At 34.4% G+C, this 27,915-nt stretch overlaps 1 protein-coding gene and 1 long non-coding RNA gene across 3 annotated transcripts; one reads left to right on the top strand and one right to left on the bottom strand.

Annotated features, from left to right (window-relative positions):
* Positions 1-345: 345 nt before the first annotated feature.
* Positions 346-27,325, top strand: LOC125681802 (uncharacterized). Its single transcript, XR_007372323.2, has 4 exons — positions 346-514; positions 22,891-22,971; positions 23,168-23,310; positions 25,472-27,325. It is a non-coding gene; the product is annotated as an uncharacterized LOC125681802 (long non-coding RNA).
* Positions 2,325-23,290, bottom strand: LOC125681798 (tubulin-specific chaperone cofactor E-like protein). 2 transcript variants are annotated; one of them, XM_048922025.2, is made up of 6 exons: positions 23,150-23,290; positions 22,822-22,961; positions 21,880-22,064; positions 15,086-15,443; positions 6,525-6,676; positions 2,325-5,417 (listed from the first exon to the last, which is right to left on the bottom strand). In XM_048922025.2, the coding sequence occupies exons 1-6, from the start codon at positions 23,259-23,261 to the stop codon at positions 5,051-5,053; spliced, it is 1,314 nt and encodes a 437-aa protein (XP_048777982.2). In that variant the 5' UTR covers positions 23,262-23,290; the 3' UTR covers positions 2,325-5,050. The 2 variants fall into 2 exon arrangements, with proteins under 2 accessions (XP_048777982.2, XP_056011209.1); XM_056155234.1 differs by lacking the exon at positions 23,150-23,290 and having other exon boundaries at positions 22,773-22,882.
* Positions 27,326-27,915: the final 590 nt, after the last annotated feature.

The raw sequence follows: 27,915 nt of genomic DNA, 5'->3' as shown, positions 1-27,915 counted from the left end.
GCATATCAATTATCAAGACAGATTTCTTCTGTAAGATCAAAATCAAGCATCGATAAAATACAGATTAAAGCGTATAGACTACCACTTTACTCCCCCCCCCCCCCCCCCACACCCCCTTTGTTGCTATTTTGGGGTAATATTAACTTTATTCTTTTCCCCCTTTGTTGCTATTTTGGGGTAATATTAATTCCACTTTACTCTTTTCCCCCCATTGTTGCTATTTTGGGGTAATATTAATTCCACTTGCACGAAAAACGCGTAATGAACCTTAAGGGGAAAGAATGTCAAAGTAGCGCTATTAATTAACTCAGTAATCACGATTAATAATGCGGTGAATGAGAGAATAAATAAACCCAAGGACGAAAGAATGGTGAGACTAGTTCTTCCTCTGTTTTTAAAAACAGACGTTTTGAAAAAGTTCTGCCTTAAAATCTGTTTTTCATTTATGGAACAGTAATCTACGCGTTAATATGATAATGCCATTTATGTATTGAACCTCTGCACGTCATGTGAGGTGAGTATATTATGTGTGTATTGTCATTCCATATTTTTACGTTTGAAACTTAATGCCATACATTTCCTTAATTTCTAACTATTTTAAAATTGATGAGATACTCAAGTAGCAGTTACTGTAATTATAGAATGACAAAGCTTTGACCGAAACTTTCAAACCAACATCGTAATATTAGATCCACACGAGAAACTGGTCGATTTTCTAAAGCCCTGAGTAAATAAGTGTTTTAATTAATCCAACTCATGCACAAATATTAATCAAGTCTACATTTTATGTTTCTATGATTATTTCCACAACAAAGAATAATACACACTGCTATATTTTGGGATCGTGATTTGTTTAAATGAACAATTGTACTAAGGAGGTCCCCCAATCTAATTAGATTGGGAGATTCCCTTAGTTTGGTCAATTCGTCCCCAAATGCGTATATGTAAAACGATAGTTGAGGACGTCTGTCGGTAATTAGTAATGATTAAAATCAATCAATGATACTGTTGCCCAGCTCTGGACACATGAAGGCTCCTCATTCACTCAAGATCCATTGTTTTGAATAAAAAATTAAACTCCGAAAGCAAAGAAAGTATACTCCCCAAGTAAATAATGTATTCCAAAAAGTGTGCATTTACAATAATTTGTCATTTTGATTCAGAAAGAAAAAATAATTATGATACAGTCCTTAATCGTCTTGATAATGAAATGGTAATGTTAAAATTTGTCGTTTCTCTTCGATATTACATAGGAATTTAAAGTATTGAATTGTACAAGGTATGTGCATTAGTATACTTATCAAAATAATAACTGAATTATAAAATTATTCAATAAATTCAATTACGAATCGAATATGTTTCAACAACTAAAGTTCGAAAAGAAGCACGTTACTTATAGTGTAGATCAAAGTGGATTGAAATATTGCAAAAGAAAAACAAAAGCAAACCTAGCGCATGTGTTTTCAAATCTAGTGCATCTCAACGAGAGTGGTTTGTCAAAACAATTTTACTAAGTCCCGATAACCTTGATGGCTGTTGTGTAGATTTTTAAAACCTATGTTATTAAATAATTATTTGTATTGTCGTTTTCAAAATGTAAATGAATTGTATTTTTGTTGAACATGTGGGCTTGAAAAGAAAACGCTGATTATATTAATATAATGCTTATACCCTAAAATTTAAATATTTAATCATAAATACATGTAGATATATGATGCAACTCGATAATTCATGTGATGTTTTAATATTCATTATACATCATAGCTACATGTATTCGTTGAACTCTTTTCTTCCCTCAGAGCGACTAGAGCTGTCTGGTCGAGTGTGTGTACTATATATGTATCGATACAAATAATATGTAGGGGAACACAATGAATTGCACATCTAAATGCACCATATTATGCAAGTGCGATTTATTTAAATTAGATATCTAGAACTCAGTCCGATTCAATCATGTCTATGTGTAATGCTAAAACGCGGACTTTCGGTCGATCGCATGATCAGCGATCCGTGTTCAGGTTTCTGCATTTATAAAACATACTACCGTAAATTTACTGCTTTTTGGTAGCTGAAAACTCTGGTTCGGTGCCTTCGTAATAGAATTCACATAAAAGTTATATGAGTCTGGTTTAATAGGTCAAAAACAGTTTGATGCCATTCTATAAACTATTATGGGAGAAATCGTGCAAAAATCACTATCAAGGGCTTTCTGGTTTCGTACTGCATTTACCACTTGTCGTATATAACATAAGTGAAATTAAGCTTCATTTTTTAAGTATATATATCAAACTGAATCACAAAGTTACAACACGGGAAAGTTTGGACAATATTTAAGTTTCCATTTTATTCATCTCATAATGGCAAAAGTAATGAAAATTCTGATTACTTACAAATGTATTTTTAAAAAATCATTTTCAAATATTTCAAGACTTAAAAATTCACATTTATTTGAATGTATGAACATTATATACAAATGTATAATATGCAAAACAATGTCACATGACATGTACAAAATATAGAGCAATGTCACATGACATATACATTATACACAGCAATGTCACATGATATATACCTTATATACAGCAATGTCACATGACATGTACATTATATATAGCAATGCCACATGACAAATACATTATATACAGCAATGTCACATACATAATATACAGCAATGTCACATGACATATACATTATATATAGGAATGTCACATGACATATACATTATATACAGCAATGTCACATGGCATATACATAATATACAGCACTGTCACATGACATATACATAATATACAGCAATGTCACATGGTATGTACATTATATACAGCAATGTCACATGGCATATATACATTATATACAGCAATGTCACATGACATGTACATTATATACAGCAATGTCACATGACATGTACATTATATACGACAATGTCACATAACATACATATTGCACATCAACACCTGGGAAAGGAACTCAACAATAAAATGTATAAAAAAATCAATGAACATGTTGAAAGAATAAAAAATCACAACTCAATGACCAAAAGCACTTCTTGTAATCCTAAACAAGAGGTATTGTGAGCAATGCTCACTAAGAATACCCTCCGCTTACCCCAATCTCCCAAAGAGTGTTGTTAATAGGTATAAATTACCTCTTTCCTGAGTGCATGAATATGGTATGCCTTTGTAGAAGAAAATGGAAGATATAGTCCGAACACAAATCCATGGCATAAACCTATAATTTTGACATTGAGATCAAAGGTCAAGGTCATAAAAAGGTCATGAATGTACATGACACATAGTCTCATGGTGATACACCCATGTCTTATGGTATGACTATGTCAAAACCCTATAATCAATTTTGACCTTGAGGTCAAAGTTCAAGGTCATATAGATGTCATGAAGATACCCAACACATCATATCATGGTGATACACTCATGTGTCAAATATGGTATGCCTATGTCAAAGAACAAAGAAGTCATGGCCCTGACACGAATCCATTGTAAAACCTTTAATTTTGACCTTGAGGTCAAGGTCATATGAAAGGTCATGAAGGTACATGACACATCGTCTCATGGTGATATACTCATGTGTCAAATATGGTATGCCTATGTCAAAGAACAAAGAAGTCATGGTCCTGACACGAATCCATTGCAAAACGTTTAATTTTGACCTTGAGGTCAAGGTCATATGAAGGTCATGAAAGTACATGACACATCGTCTCATGGTGATACACTCATTTGTCAAATATGGTATGCCTATGTCAAAGAACAAAGAAGTTATGGCCCGGACACGAACCCATTGTAAAAAACCTTTAATTTTGACGTTGAGGTCAAGGTTATATAGAGGTCATGAAGGTACTCGACACATCGTCTCAAGGTGATCCAACTGTGTGCTAAATATGGTATGCCTAAGTCAAAGAACAAAGAAGTTATGGCTCGGACACGGATCTGCAGACAGACAGACGGACGGACGGACACACACACACAGGCAGAGTGATTCCTATATAATAACTAACCGATTAAGCGAGATCCAGTAGGCAATCAAAAATAGTGGGGGTAGTAAAGAAAAACGTGGAGAACATAAAATACAAAAGAGGAAAATCAACAAGAAAATGCAGCAAGGAACTTAAGAACTCAGGCTCTAATGTAAAACATGTAACTGTTTATAATTATTTGCAAAAAGTTAAAAAAAATGGAAGGCATTTAAAAGATTGAGAAATCAACTACTGACAAAAAAAACAAAAGGCAAAAGAGATTGAAATTTGCTCGTGATCGCAAGCATTTGACGGCTGAAGACTGGGAAAACTACATCTTTAGTGATGAATCTACAAAATATTTGTTTCATCTTCTGAGCCGACAGGACGATGTTGTATGGGGGTCCCAGCCAGATGAGGTTCCAGATGTAAGTTGTGTCAAGTCAGCGCTAAAGTCATGATATGGGGTGCAAGGGGAGTTCAGGGTTTGTCCAAACTTTATATTGTTCCAGCCAGCAAAACTATTAATGCTGATTATTATGCGAATAAAATTCTTCAAAAAGAACTAAAACCTGCTCTGAATTGACAGAAAAACAGTGATAGGATTGATGAAGAAAAGTTGGTTCAATATCCAGGACACGCTATGTTTGTTCAAGATGAAGTGACACCTCACACTGCCCTCCTAACACAGAATTGGTGTGAAAATAATTTACCAAACTTTATTTCGAAAGAAGAATGGCCAGGCAATTCCCCAGACCTAAATTGTATAGAAAATCTTTGGAGTATTCTGGACAGTGAGGTGTACAAGGATCCGCGCCCAACAACGATGTGCCAATAATGCCGCCAACTTCAACGTGCATGGAGGGAGATACCTCAGAAACATTTGATTTCTTTAATTCATTCAATGCCAAACAGAATTAAAAATGTATTGAAAAACAAAGGTGGACTGTCTGGTTATTAAAAACATAAAAACTTGTATATGAGTTGTTTATAAATAAGTTTAGGCATGATGTGAATCATGGAACAAACTTTCTTAACACCCTTTATATACAATAGTAACTAGTTTCTCTACACTTATTTTTAAACAAAGTGTATATTTGCTTCACATGGCTTTGGTGTAGTTTTGAGCTCGCACACAATGATGTCTTCAGTTGACATATAGTATGTCCACAACTTTTTATTCGGAAAAGTTGACATCAGTACAGTTTGGATTAACTGGCCTTTACAAACAATCTTTTGATACACTTTCATTTTTGATGCCGGTATTCCCACTATGTTTGATATGGTCTTCATCATGTCTTTGACTTTTTGGTCAGTATTGATCTCTATTCGTTCCTCTCGCCCTTGGAATGCAATATCTAGTGCCAAATTCAGTATAGTGGCTACAGACATGTCCACTTCTGCCAGGGGATCTAGTCTGCCATAGATATTCTCTAGTTCAAAATACCTAGAATAGATGTATATTTATGTTCAGTTTTAATGAAAGGTGAAGATAATGGACAGTGATCAATTTTGCAACTCCCACAAGAAATACAAAATAGAGAGTTGGACAAACACAGACTCCTGGAAATATCACAGGCGGGATCAGGTGCCTAAGGTCAGTGTCAGGGGCCAGCAGCCTAAGTTTCTCTGTAATTCATTTATGCATTGTGGCCCATAAGCCTTTTTATAGAGATATTATTTAAGAAATGAATTTTAATTAATTTTTGAATATACACAATGGTTATGGACTGCCAAGCGTCATGCCTGCACACTTCAAGAGGAGCGTTATCAGTTCATGGAATATATGGTGGCATCTAGTGTTGCAATTCACACCCTCATTTTATATATATATATATATGTTGTACATGTTTCTTATATTCACATTCTACTTTCATTTCTGTCGGAATTCCCAGTTGTTAGAATAGATGTACTATGTTTATCAAGATTCAAATGTACAGTGTTCACAACTGCAGCAAATTCATGAGGAAATGGTTACCATTACAATTTGTAAAGATATCAAAGGTAAAAACATTGAAAATGTAAATACATAGATGTTGTTAGGCTGTTCTTGGTACACTGATTTTGACTACAGATTACTCTGTTTACCTGATCAAGATATAGGGCTCACGACGGGTGTGACCGGTTGACAGGGGATGCATACTCCCCCTATAAATTATTGTTAGTAATACTGTAGTTATTTTTGAGAACATTTTGTTGAACATGTGCTTAGTGAGAACACTTTAAATTCTTTTGAGAAGTTTACTTGAGCATCATGCAGCTCAGATGAGCTAAAATCCAATATTGATGTAAACTCAAATGAAATACAGAGGAACTTATTCTATATACAGTAAAACACTCTTACAACCAAGTTTGTGCCGGTTTTATCAATTAAACTGATATTCCTGACTGACCTCCTTTAATTAAACTGATTTTCCCGACTGACCTCCTTTTAATTGAACTGATTTTCCTGACTGACCTCCTTTAATTGAACTGATCTTTCCCAACTGACCTTTAATTGAACTATTTTCCCGACTGACCTCCTTCATTAATTGAACTGATTTTCCCGACTGACCTGCTAGGCTTTTCTTCACTGTCCATGTACATTCTTATAAAGGCCCTCTCTGCATCTTCTCTTTCACATTCTGATATTGGTGTACCATTGAGGCACTGAATGTTGGGTAATCTGGAGACCAACTGCTGTCGCCTGGGCTTGACTGCTATCTCCTGTTGCAATACATGTAAAATATCCCCAAGTCATGAAATGTCAATACATGTAAAATATTCCCAGGTCATGAAACATCAATACATGTAAAATATCAATACTTCTAAAAGAATCCCTAAGTCATGAAACGTCAATACTTGTAAAATATCCCCAAGTCATGAAACATCAATACATGTAAAATATATATCAATACTTGTAAAATAATCCCCAAGTCATGAAACATCAATACATGTAAAATATCCCAAGTCATGACATGTCAATACATGTAAAATATCAATACATGTAAAATATCCCCAAGTCATGAAATGTCAATACATGTAAAATATCCCAAGTCATGACATGTCAATACATGTAAAATATCAATACATGTAAAATATCCCCAAGTCATGAAATGTCAATACATGTAAAATATCAATACATGTAAAATATCCCCAAGTCATGAAATGTCAATACATGTAAAATATCCCAAGTCATGACATGTCAATACATGTAAAATATCAATACATGTAAAATATCCCCAAGTCATGAAACATCAATACATGTAAAATATCCCTAAGTCATGAAATGTCAATACATGTAAAATATCCCCAAGTCATGAAACATCAATACTAGTCTTGTAAAATATATTCCCGAGTCATGAAACATCAATCAATAACCCTTGCCACTGTTTAATAAACTCTTTTTTAATGGATCCTTGCTTGTACTATGAAATACTTAAATTTTGTGGGAGGGAGGGGGCAAAGTTTTGCAAAATTCATGGATATCCTTATATTTCATGAACTTATTATAATCTCATCAAAGTGTACAATATATAATATCATCATAATTTTAAAATCTGATTGGTTGAGAGAAACATTAAAATAAATCATGTATAGCATCGTCTCAAGCCACGTATGGTCCGGATTTCGCATATAACTCTCTCCTACCAGATGGGAGAGGATCGTACATATTGGCCATGGTTTGTGATGATGTATACATAGTGGCAGATCTAGAAGTGGGAGGGGGTATGGGAGTTCAACTTCAGAACCTCACCCCTATAGTTGAACGTTTTAAACAAAAACATAATTTTTTGACATTTTGGGGCCCTCTACTCCCCTCCTATTGGGTAAAAATTGTACAAATTCAGGTCACAAACCTCCTGAACAGTAATATCTAGCCCTGGGAAACATTTCTTATATTTACTATACATTAAGCAGGCTGTTTGCATAATTACTCAAGATGAACAATCAGATCAAGCCCTTATGCTGCTCTTTAAAACCTGTGAAAAATAATTTGCCCCTTTGGAACTCAAATAAAAAATAACATTTTGCAACAACAACAAAATTAGTTATTCTCAAATAAATACAACATGTGTATTGTAAAGAAGTAATTCATAAAATATAATACAAATTGTACAGAGCATGCAGTTAACATTGGAGGACAATTGCTCTCTCCCTTATAACTATTAAAATTTTGCATAATCTTTAAAGTACAATAACATTTTTACAATTAAGAAGCTGTTTGAATTTATATCTATCTAGTCTATTTGTATAATATCTATCTAAGTTTTCCAATCTTGATTTTTTTTAATAGTTTCATCAGTACATTTGAATAAATAATGGAACTCGTCAGCCAAATCATTATTATTACATAAAGTATACGCGTGCATACTCTTTCATTTCTTGGAATGTTTAACCATCGTCCTGTCTCTTCAGGTAATCTAAAATTTGATGCTCTAAATCTACACAGTATTTCTCTTTTTGTAATGTTCTTGTATTTATTTACATTTTTAAGTTTTCCCTAGAGTTACTTTCCTTTACATCTACAAGAGTTATTTTCCCTGATAATGTGAACTAGTTATCTTTCTTTTTTGAAAGAGTTAATGTTCCTTACTTCCTGTTTACTTGTTTTGGGTGTGACACTGACCCACACCACTCATCGTTCACTCTGAGCTCCTCAGATTTTCATCCATATGCAGGCACACAATGCAAGTACATTGTGATATTTGTTGTTATATATATTATTACAATGTTTATTATTTGCTATAATTAGGAATTTAGACTGTATCAGAAATCTATCATTCACTCTTAAAAGTATGGATAACCATTATTGTCATAAACTTTATATGTATAAAATTATGGTTCTAACAATTTTTCTATGGAAAGCCATTTGTGTTATAAATACATATTTTGGACTTATGTTGTTACTTTTTGATAGTTCTTCAGACTTTATTATTATAATTACCAATTTGTTATATGTTTCATTGTATTCAATAGCTATTATATATGTTCTGTGAATCAATTAATTAGAACATGATTCTTTGTTTCAGTCTTTTTCCACACACACGCATACATGTACATCATTTAGAACTAGCAACACTTCGAAAGGAATAAAGTCTACTGAATTCCACTGACATCTTAATGAAGTTTTATACATGTACAGTATCATGGCTATACGAATGGGCAGAATATTTTTATCTTTAGGAAGTTCATCTAATAAAATTCAAAATTTGGTTCATTTTTATACGCCCGTCTTTAGACTGGACGTATTATGGTACAGCGATGTCTGTACGTCCGTCCGTTCGGGGTTTTAATTTCATTTCCCTTTCACATATCATGCTGAAACTTGCTGTGTAGCTTCTTTGTGTGTTACTCTAGATCATACTGCAATTTTGATCCATTTCGACCTTTTTTCCAGGAGTTTTGCCCCTTTAGTTGGAAATAATTATTATATGGAGGGTACATAATTTGTCCGCCCTACTCCTCCCACAGTTTTCAAGTGAGAGCCTTCTTATTTTGTGGCGTGTTTGTATGGGTATTGAAGATGTGCATGTGGGATGGATTTTGATTTTCTACAATTTTTGAGAAAATTACATGTTGTTGAACTTAGTCTATTTGGAAATTAATATTCTATGGAGGGTACATAATTTGTCCGCCCTACTCCTCCCACAGTTTTCAAGTGAGGACCTTCTTATTTTGTGGAGTGTTTGTATGGGTATTGAAAATGTGCATGTGGGATGGATTTTGATTTTCTACAATTTTTGAGAAAATTACAGGTTGTTGAACTTAGTCTATTTGGAAATTAATATTCTATGGAGGGCCGGCCGGCCGGTACATAATTTGTCTGCCCAACTCCTCCCACAGTTTTCAAGTGAGGACCATCTTATTTGTGGAGTGTTTGTATGGGTATTGAAGATGTGCATCTGGGGAAGGATTTTGATTTTCTTCCATTTTTGAAAAAATTACAGGTTGTTGAACTTGGTCCATTTTGAGGAAATCTCAATTTTTAAGCTAAGACCCTTTGTTCATATGAAAGTTTGTCACAGCCTCATGATGGCTGATACTACCTGAAGCAAAGTTATACACATTATAGCACAAGAAAAACACCCTATGTAAGCATTCCACGGGCGTATTATGTTTCAATTGCGATACTCTTGTTAAAGATGGAATAATTAAAGGAAGTGAGCATGAAAATGTGACAAAGGGTTTAAATTTTTTGTCATTTTGATGTATATAGATGAAATGACATTCTGAAAATCATTAAGACGTAGCTTTCTTCAGTAGGGAGATATTTCATAAAGATTAACTAATCTTTCTCAATCCTTGGGAGCTTCCATATTGAAAAAAATATTACCTCCCTGCTGGGTTATCTCTTGGCATCCACTAGAGGGCAGCACTGATGCTGATGTCAGTAGGACACATTGTGTATTTTTGGCACATTGTAGGCATCAACATTAAAATGTCATCAGCAGAAAGTGAATTAAATATGGGATATCAGTTTGAACCTGATGTTCTAGAGGAAGAAATTGTTTCTCAGAATACTTCTTTACCAGCAGTTGATGTTAATGAAAGAGGAATTCTCCTTGATTGGTGTACTTGTGGAAATTGTAGCTATGCATGCACATTCAAGGGGTGTCTTTGTTGTCATGAGTTTGATCATTTAATTTGTTTCAGATTACATAGAATACACACAAAGTGAATGCAGTTCTCTACACCCATATTTTGACATGGTGTGTCTAATTCCTGTTATAATTGATACAGCTTACATTTATCCTGATTTATGTATCCAGAAAGGAAGGGTCTCAGAGGACTTGGATAACAACTTGTTACACAAAAATTAGAAATACCTTCTGTATTCACATATATTAAAATCTAAACACAGCATGGCATTTGTGTGTAAACATTTCCAATTACACACACACACATGATAGAATACAGTAACAATTCTGTTGCAGACATGCTATCAAGATTTATGGCCTACAGACAGCTTATCAACTAGGTCAGATGTTGTCAGCCTTTTGGGGGGAAAATCAATGTAGTTTTACCCTCGTTTGTTGTGACATAGGTAAATTAAGGGAGCATTTCCGAAAGAGCAAGTGCAATTATGAAGGATTTCTTGAAACCTCAGACTTTGATACAGATTTTGAATAAGTGATTTTTTAAAATGTAAATAATGTTATTGTAAATTGCATCTCCAAAATTTATCTGTGGTCCATGTACATCAATTATTATAAAATATATAAATTGCATGGCTATATGCAATACTTTTATGACACAGTCACCTTAATTATATCAAAATATTTTAAAATCTAATAAGATTAATTGATTTGGAATCTTGAAATATACATGTAGTGCTTCTGAGTAAGTTCAGAAGTTGGAGGAGCTGGGGATATTTTGTGGGAGTGTTTTCTTAATGCATTGTAATTAGATTTGATTTCAATTCTTTTTGCTCCAAAACCTTATCCATCAATTCTAATATGAATCCAATAAATTTCTGCTGTATAATAGTGACCCAGTCAACAACAGCAATGTGTCTCATCTACGTCAGAGCACAGATACATACTGGGAAATAATGGATGACCTCCATAAACCTTTAACTTAAGAGTGTTTAATTGATCAAATCTCGTAATAGAAATGAGCAAATTAGATTCAGGCCACACTATTTAGTTTTAAGTTTATTACACAATAAATAAATTTTTCATGTTCACTTCCTTTCATTGCTTTTGACGAATTACATAAAAGTTCATTGATATGTGATAAAATTTACTCACTTATATCAGAATTATGAATTGTCAAATATGTATGATAGTTATGCCAATATTTTTATCACATTGTACAAAGTATAAAAATGTAGAAGTATAAAAAGCACAAGATAACACAATGGTTTCTAAAGAGTACAAAATATGCATACTCAGGTGACCATTAAAGCCCATGGGCCTCTTGTTAATCCTAAGTATTTTGTTTATCACAGGACCAATATGATATAAGAAGCATGTGTACTGTACTCCTTTTAATAGAGTGATTCTAAATCGGTGTGGACCAATTTTTAGTGAATCATATCTAGATTTTGCTTTTTAGTAGTGATTTTGTGGCCAGTATATCGAGATCCGATATAAATATTGTATGTACTGAGTAGATTGATAGAAGCATTTATAGAAATCATCACAAGAAACCATTGCCAACCCTAACAATACTTAAGCAAGTACATGCCACGTTTATATGATTCTGAAAACCACTGACCCAGCTTTAAAAAGTACATTTAGATTAATTATGCAAAACAATAGTCATGCATAAATGAACACAACTTTGTCAATGTATATCATTGTAATCAGTTGACGGGCTACTGGAATATATTTTGTAAATTCCTGTTGACTGATTGATCTGAAATTCCACCATACCAAAAACTACTACAGTAAAACTCTGATATAGCGAATTTCTGGGGACAATCTATAAAAATTCGCTATAAGCGTAATTCGCTATACGTTTATAGCAAATTCATAATTCAAATATAACGAATCTGTTATAAAACTGATTTGTTCTACATGTATATCAGTTGTATAAGAAAGCAGCAATCGATATACTTGCGTTTGTATTGTCTTTAAGAGATATTAAGCCTATATATTTTCGAGAAGAAATATTTTTATACAAGAAATATACACATTAATTTACATATGATAATTTATCTTGATGGATTATTAAGTCACACGAGAACATGTTGAGAGAAAAATATCAACAAAATTTTGCACAATACATACATGTACAAACAGTCTATTGCAATTGTCATTTACTTGTTCCTTTACACAAGGAGTGTACGATAGAATAAATACAATCAAACTTCAAATTTGATTAACGAAAATAGTAAACAATACCGACAATATATTTGTTAAACGTATGTGTAAGTATTGTTTTGCGTTAACAACCTTTTTTTGAAAACATACAAACAGAAATGTTGTAATAAGTGTGGATCCTTTATGTCAATGGAAAACGATTGTTAAAAATCACCACAAGTTTAAAATGAAAAAAAAAAATGTTATAAAATGTTATGTTTTACGTTCATTTTTAATTCAAAGGGAATAGGAATTTACTTCGTTATATCCGTAAATTCGCTATATCCATGTTCGTTATAGACGCAGATTTTTATATAGAATGTATAAAGAATTTTCCGGGGGAAATCGTTTTCACTTCACTATAGCCGTAATTTCGTTATATCCGTGTTCGCTATATTCAAGTTTTACTGTATAAACTTTTCTTACCAGCAATGTCTCATCTTCGCAAACCACGGGTTATTGTTTCATTCTATTTCAAGAATGAAACAATAACCCGTGGTTTGTGACGATGGCGATGTCTATCATAACGCTAACTGTTGTTAAGAAATGTTTCCCAGGGCTAGATATCACTGTTCAGGGCTATTGTTAAGAAATGTTTCCCAGGGCTATAGATATCATTGTTCAGGATTGTTAAGAAATGTTTCCCAGGGCTAGATATCACTGTTCAGTACTGTTGTTAAGAAATGTTTTCCAGGGCTAGATATCACTGTTCAGGATTGTTGTTAAGAAATGTTTCCCAGGGCTAGATATCACTGTTCAGGACTGTTGTTAAGAAATGTTTTCCAGGGCTAGATATCACTGTTCAGTACTGTTATTAAGAAATGTTAAGAAATAATTTTGTTGTTGTTGCAAAATGTAATTTTTTATTTGAGTTCTAAAGGGGAAAATGAATTTTCACAGGTTTTAAAGAGGGCTCTGATTGTTCATCATGAGTAATTATGAAAACAGCCTGCTTAATATATAGTACATATTTTCTAAAACATATTGTATTTTCAACATATGATCAACTATATAGCCCCATCCGGAGACCTGAACCCAAGCGTAGCAAATGTCACATTGCTCATCATAATCAAACAGTTTGTCTGTTACTGTTCAACAGTCAAGAACTTCAAGATTTTCTATTGCATTTTCAATGCATAATGTACGACCAATCTAGCATCACCCTGGTAACTGAACCCAGGGGTCATGATATCCACATTTTTGATAGGGGCTCAATGCTCATTACAATCATGCATGCAGTTTGGTTCCTTGATGTCCAGAAATAAAGAAAAGGATTTTCTACAATACAATTGCCTCTTTAATATATGACCACACCCTGAACCCAGCGGTCATTACTTTACGATAGCTCCATTAGTTCTGGAGTAAAGATAAAGATTTTTTAAGAATACATTAATTCTAAAATTTGTGAGTTCTAGTACACTTCTGGCCCCAGAGAGACAGGGTCCATGAAATTCACAATTTTTTGTTCCACTTCACCCATTGATGTCATATACCAAAATCGGGTCAGCCATTCCAAAAAAAAAAAAAAGCTGGAAATGTTCAAAATTTTATGACAAATGACCCATGATGACGGACAGATCAGATATCAATAGGTCACCTAAGTGACTCAGGTGACCTAAAAATATTGACCATTGACTTAATGTAATCACTAAAGTGAGATGGAGTCCAAATTACTTTGTTTCTTACTGGGCACTTCGTTACAACAACACAATTTGATCAGTGTTGGATTAATGATATTTCACTGGAATTTTCAAGTATATAGACATCCAATTTGTTTCACAAATTTTTGAATATTCATCTTGAAAATATATTTAACACGTAACATGACTACGTGGATGCAACTTCTTGGCAGATTTATTCAAGTAGGGCCAACAATACGTTGGAATGGACTCTCTCAACTTGCTATATCTTCATCAATCCTGAGGATCCTATAATAGGTCATATGCAGGAAATTGAAGCATAAGCTGTGAGTATGCATCTCTATAAGACTAAGTATACATAATTAATCTAACTTTAATCAGGTTTATGTTCTCTTGGGAATAAACTATTTAAAATATTGTTAGTATGTGACAATCAACATTTAGAGTATAAATTACTGCTATTAAACTGGTAGTGTGTATCTCTGAATTCATTGCAAGTCTGACCCTTAAATAAATCATCTCTATATATATCCTAAGTTTTTAGTTTTTATGTTTAATCCATACAATTAGCTATAACAAGGTCATTGGTTTGTACATGCAGCAAGCTGTGTCAAGGTCATTTGGTTGCACTATTGTTTATAAACTTTAACATGGAGAAAAAAATGTCATATTTCATAATTTACTACCTCTAGAAATGGAATTCCTAAAACTTTTAGATCCACCAATGCTGGGCAGTGACGCAGCCTCTCTAAGTCCTCCCATCTCCCCAGCTTAGTCTGAGTCAGAACAAGAGTTTTCATCTTGGAAAAAATCTGAGCCATGTCATTTTCTTCTTCAATGGGAGACCTCAAGTTCTCCAGATCTGATTCAATGTTGACAAAATTCTCCAAATTTGGAAACAGTCTTCCGACTTTGTGCAACTGGGACCAGTGTTTGATTTTGTTCTTTGACATGTGGATTTTCTTGACCGTGGGATAAGTTTGGAGAGGATTAGGTAATGAAATGTCTTCATGTTCATTCAAACTTAAATGCATTTCCGTTAGTCTGAAAAATAAAAGAAATCTTAGCAGTTGTATATATCGGTCCTATAATAGACGAAGCTAGTCTGCCAACCAACAGATATAATCATATGACTTACAGACGCTTCTTATATGTGTGATGTACGAAAGGAGAAAATTTATCACTGTACCGCAAATCAAACCTGAGACCCCTGCATTACTAGTCAGATGCAGGCTGATATCCATGGTCCGTAATAGTTCTAACTACTACATTTTTCTCCCTCCTTAAAATTGTCTTTGCCCTCGAAGATGCACAACCCAGATTCTTTTGCCCCTGACAGGACTATCACCTGAAGTCCAGGGATGGTCAACGGCTACTATAAAATCTTAACCATAATGGTAGGACCTTCAATTTCTGGATTTTACTCAAACTTCAATCTCTTGAACTCTAGATCACTCAAAGTTTTATTAACATCCCTTAAAGGAAGTGAACATGAAAAAAATATTTGTTGCATAATAAACTTAAAAGACCTCCTGAACCTGAATAGTGTGGCCTAAATCTAATTTGCTTGTTTCTATTACGAGCTTTGATCAATTAAACACTCCAAGTTAAAGGTTTATGGAGGTCATCCATTATTTCCTAGCATGCACCTAACCTCTGACGTAGATGAGACACATTGCTGTTAACTGGGTCACTGTTATACAGGAGAAGTTTATGGATTCATACTAGAATTGGTGGATAAGGTTTTGGAGCAAAAAGAATTGAAATCAAATGTACAAATGCATTAAGAAAAAGAAAACAGCTTCTCCAACTTCTAAACTTACTCAAAAGCACTGTATTTTCACAACCAAATTGTAAATACGTCTTCAACAAAAGTATCAAATACCAAAGTATCAAAAACTACAATGTACTTATTTAGTATCAGAGTATTTGTATCAGAGTCTGAGGTTTTAAGAAATCCTTCATAATTGCAGTGCTCTTTAGGAAATGCGTCCTTAATTTATGTCACAACAAATGAGGGTAAAACTACTCTGATTTTTCCCACAAGAGGCTGACCGCGTCTGACCTAGTTGATAAACTCGATCTCTGTAGGCCATAAATCTTGATAGCATGTCTGCAACAGAATTGTTACTGTATTCTATCACGTATGTGTGTAATTGGAAATGTTTACACACAAATGCCATGTTGTGTTTAGATTTTGATACATGTGAATACAGAAGGTATTTTTCATTTTCGTGTTTTTCTTACTTGTTAAACAAGTTGTTATCCAAGTCCTCTGAGACCCTTCCTCTCTGGATACATAAATCCATGGATAAATGTAAGCTTTATCAATTATAACAGGACTTCGACACACGGTGTTAAAATATGGGTGTACTCAGAGAACTGGGTTCAAGCCCAGTATTCCGACGGTCCGATAGTCCAACGGTTCAATATTCCGACGGTCCGATAGTCCGACATGTTAACCATCACCAAAAATTTTAATTAATAGAGTTAAAATTTATTCATGTCAGGCATTATTTTATGGAAATTACCAGAAACCGTCAAAATCGACATGGCCCGATTATAAATCAGACAATTTCTGACCAAAATCATTCAAGTGTGAACCTACGGTGGCATAGAAAAGGCCATATATAAATATATTATTCGTTTGGACGAATTAGTTATTTGTTCGGACGAAATAGAAAATCGTTCGGACAAAGAACAAAGTACGATTGTATACATAAAAAGGCCCAAAAATTTTCTCTCTATAAAACGTGTCTGGAATTAACCTTAATAAGCGTTTTAAGAAAGTAAAATATATGCCAGGTATACTATGTCAACAAAATCAGAATGATATTTCTAATTGGATACCATTATGACATCATGAATAAGACATTTCGCGCCTTTTTTTTTCAAAATAAGCCTGAAAACTGTCAAATGTCATACAGATTATTGCTCAGGAAAAGATGTGCGCATATTTGTCGAGCAAAATAAAAATGATATATATAATTGTGTATTATTTTAAGATGAAAAACATTCTTGAATATGAATTTGCTCGACGCATGCGCTGTATGTTTTCTGAAAAGAAAACAACCTGAATTTGTGGATATTTTCATTGAAAATGGCATTTTTGCAATTTTATGCCAACTTCTAGCTCTCGTCATATGACACAAATCATTTTGCTGATCAAACTGAGCGGATTTTGGGTTTGCTAATCCATTCCTTATTTGAATGCCAGGGTTTGAGCTCCAAGTGAAATCATCGATATTTTGGGCCAAATGACTTTAGAAACTGTACCTACTTCTTAGCAATTTGTTCGGACGAATTAGCTATTTGTTCGGACAAATTAGCTATTTGTTCGGACGAATTAGCTATTTGTTCCGACGAATTAGCTATTTGTTCGGACATATTAGTAATTCGTTCGGACAAATTAGTAATTCGTTCGGACGAATTACCGATTTGTTCGGACGAAATAGACATTCGTTCGGACAAATTAGCAATTTGTTCGGACAAATTAGTAATTCGTTCGGACGAATTAGCTATTTGTTCGGACAAATTAGTAATTTGTTCGGACGAATTTGTTATTAGCTATAAGGCAACGCCAATGTCGTAGTCAAAAATCGTAAAGTGTTGGTAGGGGAGCACAAAACTTAGATTGGGGCACATGCTAAAATGGGATTAAATTTCAAAATTTTCCATATAAACGTCATGAAGATGGCGACGGTAACATAATCACCTCCAACCCCTGAAATAACAAGCTAAATATGGTAGGAATCCCTACACCCTGCTCAGTCTTAAAAGTTTGAAGTAGGCCTCAAGTCTTCCCCCCCCCCCCCCCCATTCCCGGGCAAAAGTTTATTGAATGAAATTTTTCTGTATAACGGGGCATAACACAATCAATAAGGAAATCAATTTTTGTATGGGCCGGACGACAATAATGCAATTATGCGCCAATCAGAGCCTATCTAAGTTTTTCAACACAAATCTGGATATCCGAATTTTATACCAATTTTATGGTATACCTTTCTTTATAGCAAATAACAATTTTTTAACAGAAATTTCTTGCACTAGAATTAAGGGGAGGCTGTTATCAAACAACATTTATTATAAAGATGAGGATCTCGTTTGGGGTCCCAGAAGTGTAAGGAGGGGGCACATACAGTAAATACATCCTCTTGTCCCCACCCCCTACCTTTGAAAGTGTTAAGGGGCACGAGCAGGCGCGTGACCTCGTTTTTGAAAGGGGGAAGCTGGGGGCCAGCCAAAAAGGATTGGGGGGGGGGGGGGGGGGTGCAGCCGGACCAAAAAGAGTTTTAACATGACTGTAAAAAAAGAAGAAAGGGAAAAATTTTAAAAAGTGGGGAGGGGATCCCCCCCCCCCTCCCTGACGAGTATCCGCTGTCAGCCCTCCCTACAAGCCTATAGATATCTGTATATATATGTATACCTACATAGCTCTCTATAAAGACACAATGAAAATGTTCCTTAAGTTCAGCATACATACATACAGACAGACACACAGCGAGTAGGAATGAATGAACCCACGGGTGATGGAGAAAGGAACGAAGCGTAGTTAACCGTGGGTTTCCGACGATGCCGAAATATATACATGTAGATGTACCTGTAAAGTGCGAAACGAAACCAAATCTACCGAAACGAAACCCACTGAAACGAAACAGATTGTATAACCGAACTCTTTTATTAGAAATGGTATCTTAGGCACCTGTGAAAATTACCACATATAAATAAAATTCGCCTCCCCTTTGATGTAGGCTTTCAGCTTGACTGATACACAGTTTTAAAAGCTGGAAAGGGGGGAGGTGGTGAGTAAGCAAAATGTACATATCCGAAGTTGATTAAATACCATGTGCAATTAATTTCAGATCCATAAATTTCAGAACAGAGAGTTACAGTCTCAGAGGTCTGGCGAAACACACTAAACAAGGGGTGGGGTCGCTGGCGTTGGATCCGCCTTTGGGCATAGATACATTATTTGAAGAAACTGGTGTCTGAGAAATTTGAAAGCAGGAAGAGCTCTTAACCTTTTATTTCATCTCTAACTGCTGAGGTTCGAGTACTTTCAATAATGGAAAAAGTTACATAGTATACCATATTATATGAATGCAATTAGGTAAGATATATATACATGTGCTATTAAAAATTATTATTGATATGTAGTGAGTCTAAATATAACTCTATATCTATACATTTGTGGTGTTGCTAAGACGGGGAATTGAAAACGGGACGAAAAACATAATTTTTTATGCAATAATATCAGAAGGAGGTCAGCATTTTGTAAATTCAAAAAGGCTTATGAACAAGGGAAGCAGAAATTACAAAGAAAACGGGAAGACATACTCAGAATCCACCGTTTGATATACTACATACAAATACACAATATCCACATGTATACATAGATTTGTCTTTAGAGCAAAAAATACTGAAACATGTATTTATGCCGAATTGTAACCCTCTGTTCTAAAATTTATGGATCCGAAACTAATTGCACATGGTATTCAATCAACTTCGGATATGAACTTTGTGCTTACTCACCCTCTTCCAACTTTTAAAACTTCGTATCTGTCAAGCCGAAAGCTTACATCAATGGGGAGGCGAATTTTATTTATATGTGGTAACTTTAACAGGGGCTTAATTAAGATACCATTTTTAATTATTATAATTAATAGAGTTCGGTTATACACCATTATTAATTATTATAATTAATAGAGTTCAGTTATACAATCTGTTTCGTCTCATTTCGGTGGGTTACGTTTCATTAGATTTCGTTTCGTTTCGCACTTTACTGTGAAGCGGAAAGCTGTATTCCTTATGTTATCTTTATTGCGAGAGTTATCGCCCTTGTCATTTTAATTGCTTATTAGACATACTCAAATAAATATTTCATGATGGTTAGTTTTGAATTAAAGTACATACAATTATAATCATTGTGTGTTTCTATAGTAGATTCTATAAAGATTAGCCAGTTTGGGTATGATTAGTATTTTGTTTTAATTTATAAGTAATTATACACTACGGATCATTATGGTACTGCGGATATATAGGATTCTTCTATACGATGGGTGCGGGGGACAACGGTTCTAGAGGAAAAACTCGACAAATCCTGTAAGGTACATATAAGTGTGCGGACTTCCCTACTTATATTGTACGTCTTAGTAGTAAGTGTGCGGTCATCCCTGCTTATTACTGCTAGAGTGTGTGGTCAATCCCTGCTCTGGAGTTGGCATCTCATAGCTACAAGTGTGTGGACATCCCTGCTTGTTGCTGCGCAAGATCAGGTGTGAGGACATCCCTGACTGTCTTGTGGTAGAGCTCTGGTGTGCGGACATCCCTGCCAGTGTCTCTGATTAGAACCGGTATTTATATAGTGATAGGTGTGCGGTCATCCCTGCCTATCACTGCGCAAGGGCAGGTGTGCGGACATCCCTGCTTGTCCTTGTGGAAGTGCGCTGGTGTGTGGAATTCCCTGCCAGTGCACTTGTTCGCTACCAGTCAATGGATCCTATATAGGCGCAGTACAACTGATTAAGTCTGCGCATTGTACATATTTGCAGCATCTCAGGGCTATCCGTTTCTATCACGGGTACGAGCCCACGGGGGTTCACAGGCAGTGACCTCCCTTGCATGTTACAACTGCAGGTACCCGATGTAGGTCGAACCCGTTCAAAGTTTTCCCACTGTGCGATGTTTTGCTCTTGTGATGTAAAAAATCGCTGGCACACGGCACTTAATCCTCTTTTCTGTTGCCTATTACATAGCGATCTCTTATATATGTGGCCACAAATTATCGGAGTTTCGGACTATCGGACCGTCGGACTACCGTACCGTCGGACTATCGGAGTGTCGGACTACCGGACCGTCGGACTATCGGGCCGTCGGACTATCGGACCGTCGGAATACTGGGCGGTCACCAGAGAACTGAACTTTATGTGTAGATCTATTTAATCTGACACAAAATGTTCAAACTCATTACAACAAAGACACCCCTTGAATGTACATAGCTACAATTTCCACAAGCACACCAATCAAGGAAAATTCCCCTCTCATTAAATCAACTGCTGATGAAGAATTATTGTTCTGAGAAACAATTTCTTCCTCTGTAACATCCGGTTCAAACTGATATCCCATATTTAATTCACTTTCTAACGTTGCTGCTTACACTGTGCCAAAAATACACAATGTGTCCTACTGACGTCAGCATCAGTGCTGCCCTCTAGTGAATGCCAAGAGATAATCCACTAGGGAGGTAATGATTTTTTCAATATGGCAGCTTCCAAGGATTGAAAAGATTAGTTAATCTTTGTGAAATATCTCCCTACTGAAGAAAGCTACATCTTAGTGATTTTCAGAATTCATTATATACATCAAAATGACCAATCTAAACCCTTTGTCACATTTTCATGTTCACTTCCTTTAATTGAATTTTGAATTATTGAGAGTCACCTGTACTAAACATCTACACTGTCTATTCCTGCACACTTACGATGGACACAGCCTCAGAAAGTTATGAGTTACATCCCATGACACCCCAGTGTTGTTCAGAATGAGATTTTGTAGAGCTGTAAAAGTACCACGATTGTCATCCCCTGGCCACGAGTCATTGTCCAGAGCATTGGCACACAGGTTCAAAACCTGAAGTTTTGGCATACAGTCCATCAAACACAATACCTGTACCATGTGTAGGAAAAAAATGATTTTGAACTCACAGTCCAGTAAAACATCATTACATAGCTACTTGTTTGAGGTGGAATAACACACCAGAGAAATCTTATAAGGATGAAGAGTACAGGATATGTCCAATAATATTTCAAATTTTTAAATTTACCTTATTTATCAAAAATAAAAAAATAAAAATGCAGTTTTAGTAGAAATTAAGTAATCTGGGGGAAAAAATTCAAAACGTCTGCTGCATGGACTCAAACAAATGACATTTCAGCAGTTACCCAGCTATAGGCAATTAGATTTAAATGGAGTACACAAGTATTGCTGATATTTGAGTTTCAGAAGTCTGCTATTCTGATGGATCAATCCATTATATCACCATAAATCCAAAGACCTCGGAATTTAACAATACTTCTGAATTAAGTCCTATATGTCAGCCTATATGTGTTATACTGTATATTTAGCTGGATCATGCATTGCCTTGAATGGACATAATTTATCTTAACACTTCCCACCCCCACCCCAAATGCTGAGTTTTGGTTTTAATTTTTATAGTTTTTTCTTAATGTTGTCCTAATTTGTAGGAATTTCAGGTGTTACAAAAAACCACAATTTTTTAATTTGTTTAATACACTATCATCAATGCCACATATCTTTTTGACTGATGAGGAGTGCTTAAGAAAAACTTGAAAGAGTCCTGTTGACTAGGAATACCTTCTGCAAGGCGTATGGGTCCAGATTAAATGGACACATGGTACCTCACCTCTTTCCAGTCCGTGATGAGGTTTTTAGTAAGATCCAGTTCTACAGTTTTCTCACACATCTCTTTCAGCTTCGTCTTATCACCAATGTTATGGATTTCAAGGTTATCGAGAACAAGGGCTAATGGAAGGACAATGGCATCTGAAATGGTGTAAGGTGTAAATTGTAATCAATCTCAATAAAATTCACTGTATTGTAGTCTATGAGTAAGTTGATTTGTCTTCCAAAAATGATTTAATTTTAATGGATGTAAATGTAACAATATGTGTATAGGCTAATTAAAAGTTTAGAATATTTGTGAAATTGAATTGAAAAAAGAAGACATTTACCATTCTCACTTGTTGTAGAGTCCTGTCGCTTTTTAGGGATGGATATAAAATCAAACGACTCCTCATCTCCAGGGCCATATTTATCAATAATGGCATCTACCAATGAGGCCATGATCTATTGGTATTTGTCTGCGAAACTGATGGTCTGAAAAATTTCTTCAGTAAGACATCTCTGATATATATTGCTATATCCTTACTTACATCTATTCCAGATTTTGTAATTCTTGCTTGTACAAGTTATCGTTCATGAGGGATGGTATGTATCCAAAGTTTGGTTGGTCTATAAATATGGGAAGACACGAGTTGAATACTATGGATGATGGCAACGATTAGCCTCAGCATATTAAAGATAATTTACTGATTTTAGGAAATGCATCCGTATTTCTGGACCAACCTGAATACAAATTTTTTTCCATGTTTAATGTCTGATGAGTTGTCTGATGGAATGGAGCTGACCGCCGAGTCCCATAATGTACCCAAGCAACTTTTAGGCCTATTAGCGTCAACACGTTGTGCAACTTTGAGTTTGTTGCTACTTTTAAATGACTTGAGGAAATATTTGTATTTGCAATTTTTGGAAGTCTGGGGTGTCTTCAACGACAGTGTTAGGAGATAATGGCAAGTCTGTAATGTATCAAAAAAGTGAACTCGTGCCATAAAATGAAAATGTTTGTATCTGAGCACTTTGTAAACTCTTTACCGGAAGTTTATATATACCATCCCACACGAACGATAACTCCTACAAGCAAACATTACATTATGAAAAACGGCAATAGTCAAATTGTAAGCAAACATCTGTAGCAGCACGGCATTAATTTTCATTATTATAAGATCGACACAGTCTACCCTGAAGCAAACAGTTTAGCCTGTTGGTACTCATCATTGACTTTGTCTGTGAAAGTTGGTGTACAATACAAAAGGCCTTAGTGGGAATGCACAACTAGTGATGCCGGGGCTTTATGGCACCTGAACAGTATAAATTTTTTAAATCATTGTGGATTGTTCTGGCTTCAGAATACTGGATTTGGGATCTTACTACTCTTCAATAAATTTTCACTCCTGTAGATAGTATGTCACCAGAAGTGCCATAAATTTTAACCTATTCTAGGTGCTTAGAAGTCATGTCAGACAGTGTTCTTTACTGCTCCAATGGCAAAAAATTGTAAAGGCCTCGCCAAAAACACTCTCAGAATTCTCTTATGACATGCTGTGGGCTGGGAGAATTAAGAATCAATACTTATTTTAACAACTTGGACATTATTCTGTTTTGAACCAGATTGGAACCTGTGTCCTTTCTGTTCTTCATAATTTTTTTAAAAGATTTCCTTTCATTTCCTATAATGTAAATCACCTACCCCCTCCCTTACTGTGGCCCTGGGCATGGTTTGAACTTAGCCTATACACTACAACACATGGAGATGCTTGCAAATTAAATCTCACTACATTTGTTCTTGCCAAAGGTAAGTTTTATCAATAACTTTTCCTATCATTTGTACATCATGTACATGTTACTAACACTTGGTTGATATGCTGGTGTTTATACATGGTATGCACTTGATGCAAGCTAGCATAGGCACTGGAATAAAAATCTCTTCTCAATACAAATGATAAATACAATTACATGTATGTGTACTTACTACTGCATGCATTTTAGCGAATTTGAAATTTGTCGCGGACGGAGCTGATCGATACACTATTTGGCGTAATCATGATTTAGTGCTTCTCCTATTTTTAAAATACAGTATCATAAAAGGGTAAATAAATAATTTCATGTTTTTGTGCAACTTTATTTTTGTGCTCTTTGTTTTACCGCCAAAGCCACTAAAATTCGAACTCAGCTAAAATAAGTCTACACATCAGTAAATTTGTACCTTTACCTTAATTCCACTTACATTATGTTCATGTTGTTATTTTTCTATACTGTAATCCAGTTTAATTAAGAGAATAAAGACATATTGTCATTGTAATGGTACTCAAGTATTGCATGCACACCAATGACCCTCTGGGGATCAGTCACAGGTACCTTCATGGTTTTTTAAAAATCAGTGTATAAAATGAAAAAAGAACAACAAACAACAAAAAACACAAAAACAAACACAACTAGTATAACTACCTATTACAAGTACATACATATATACAGCAAAGACATATACGGATATATATATGTCATATATATAAGTCTCCAGATACAGAATATTTATCAAAATACACCCCCCCCCCACCCCATTTATTGAGTGAAATTCAGATACCTGTGGATTAATACACAATTAGTAATTGACTATTCAGTAAAACTTTGATATTTGTATTCAAATGTATTTTTAGATGCAAGATAGAGTGCCTGGTGCGTGATAAATCCACATCAAACTGAAACATGGCAGGATCGGGAGATGACTCATTGGAGCAGTATCTAGAACTACGTTTAGCGACGGGTCTTCTATCGTTTGCTTGCACAACTGTTTCTATATATATAAATATAAACAATATTAATCAAAGCCATAATTAATTCAAGTCATGACCATACCTCCTCGCCACTGTAAGTATACAGTAAACTTTAATAGCCTTATCAGCTGTTGTGGGTATATTGAAAGTAGAACACACATATATAATGTATATATTCGATTTCAAAATATCTCTACCCAGAGTTGTCGTTCCTTGCTCTCACTTACACCCAGAGTTGTCGTTCCTTGCTCCCCACTTGCACCTCTGTCAACGTCTCGACGGTTTTACCATCTTCTTTACAAGATTTTTGTAAAATGGCACGTATGTTCAAAGAAAGTATGGTTTTTACTTCAGTTACAAAAATATACGTAAATAAAATAAATATTGAGCAAATGTCAAGTCTTTTTGTGACACAAAAAGCATCGATTTTGGGTTGAAACGTGGATCAGGTCTCATACATGTATAGGTACATGAAGAGTATATATAGTAATGGAAAAAATCTATAAATATAGTTTCTTGTCCTACATTTTCCCAATATTTTATAAAGTAGTTCTTTTATTAGCCGTAAAAAAAAAAGTGGATTTATATGTGGAATAACATTGCTTATTTTGAGACGTTAACAGAGGTATATGCATGTACATGTACATATGAGATTGATAAATCCACAAGTTGAGGCTTTATAAAATTATCTAAGTCTAAGATCAGTTTATGGTATCTTTAAACCATTAACAACACAAATATATGTAGTTTCCGGTCTCAATGATTCAATTTTTTCCTGAACAAAAACACCACACTCCTGGTTTTTGTTTTAGGCCTAAAAAGGATTATTTCTTGGTCAAAAGGTTGTTTTTTTATTGGTTTTATTTTATCATTATTATTATTATCATCTTCAGATGTTTTAAAATAAATGATTTATATTTCATGATAATTAGAGCAAGAATGAATTCAGAATAAATTTTCACACTAAGTGTATTTTTCAATAAAACATATAAAATTTGCGTAAGACACGTTCAAGTTCCCAAAGATATTTAACACATTTGTTTGTTTTGTAATTATGTAAAGAAGTAAATAAGATATAATCATTTTTTCACTACTTTTTTCTTTAAAAGATCGTAAAATTGTTTAATTTTGAAAAATGGTTTTACAATAGTCACGGATTTATTTTCTCTCAGAATTATAGGTTTGTTATAGCGATCCGTTTCTATATATACAACCTGATCAATGTGCACACCCTTAATACTTTAATATTAGATAAAAATGTAAACAATGCATGCAAAATAGAAAACACAAATATGAATATTATACTATGTGGAAATATTCTTTAACTGTAAAATTATTCACACACGTAGATTTCAAATTAATTACAAATCCTATGTAGTTTTGTACAAATAGGCCTACACGTCCTGTTCGATCAGGGCTCAGCCTGCTGCACAATCCCATCAATTCTTTGAATATATATTATTGGTTAAATGATCTAGTTATTATCGATGTCCACCTTCTACTTTGGGGTAATAATGCTTTATCTTCTGAGTTAAACAAGTGTATTTTTTCTTCTGTTCAGTCGTTTATTTATGAAACCAAAAGATTCAATTGATGTTCAATTTATATTTTTTGTACATTAATTTTCTACAATAATATATTGTTATATTTTTAAGGAGAAGAACTCGTAAGTTATTTGAACTTGTTTCTGATCCTTTTGTATATCATGTATGTACAATAAAATATGTTCAAAATAGATATTATTGTTTATCAAACATGATCAGGTTTCGAAGTTTTTTTTTTGTTGTTTTTTTTTTTACATTGTAGTTGAAAAATGTAATGTAAAAAGAGATCTTACCATATTGATCATGAGTGGTATTAAAATGAAGTCCTACAAAGATCTTATTTACAATATCATCAAAGTTTAAGACCAGACATTTTACTTGCTGCATACATGTATACTCAACATTTTGAACCGATTTCAAACAAATTTGCCAGCATTTTTATTATTACCCGCCAATATTACATATTTCCTAAATAGGATTTTTGATAGGAGATTGAGAATCAGATTGTCAGTTGATTTTGTCAATTTTACTTCTTTGGAGGCAAGTTATGTGGCATAGTTGGAATAGTCTGAGAGAAATTTTTATGGCATAGCTGGAATATAGTATCTACGAGCAAGTTACATGACATTGCTGGAATAGTCTTAGAGTCTAAGGAGTGTGTAAAAGGAAGTAAAATGGATGTTTTCGTTTTTGTCATTTTATTTTCATTCGCGTAATATAAAACAGCGTCCAGTTGATACGAAGTTGGAAAAATGGGTAAATATGGATCGAGGTTTTGGTTTT

Source organism: Ostrea edulis, chromosome 2, assembly GCF_947568905.1.
Source record: "Ostrea edulis chromosome 2, xbOstEdul1.1, whole genome shotgun sequence".
Taxonomy (NCBI): domain Eukaryota; kingdom Metazoa; phylum Mollusca; class Bivalvia; order Ostreida; family Ostreidae; genus Ostrea; species Ostrea edulis.
The sequence above is the reverse complement of the archived record's forward strand: the minus strand, read 5'-3'. Positions and strand labels throughout refer to the sequence as shown.

Coding starts and splice junctions, on each gene's coding strand:
- LOC125681798 (XM_048922025.2), bottom strand. CDS start 23,261: ATGGCCTCATTGGTAGATGCCATTATTGATAAATATGGCCCTGGAGAT. Junction 22,065..22,821: donor TCATCACGGACTGGAAAGAG/GTGAGGTACCAT, acceptor CACATGGTACAG/GTATTGTGTTTGATGGACTG. Junction 5,418..6,524: donor AGTGAAGAAAAGCCTAGCAG/GTCAGTCGGGAA, acceptor CATCTATTCTAG/GTATTTTGAACTAGAGAATA.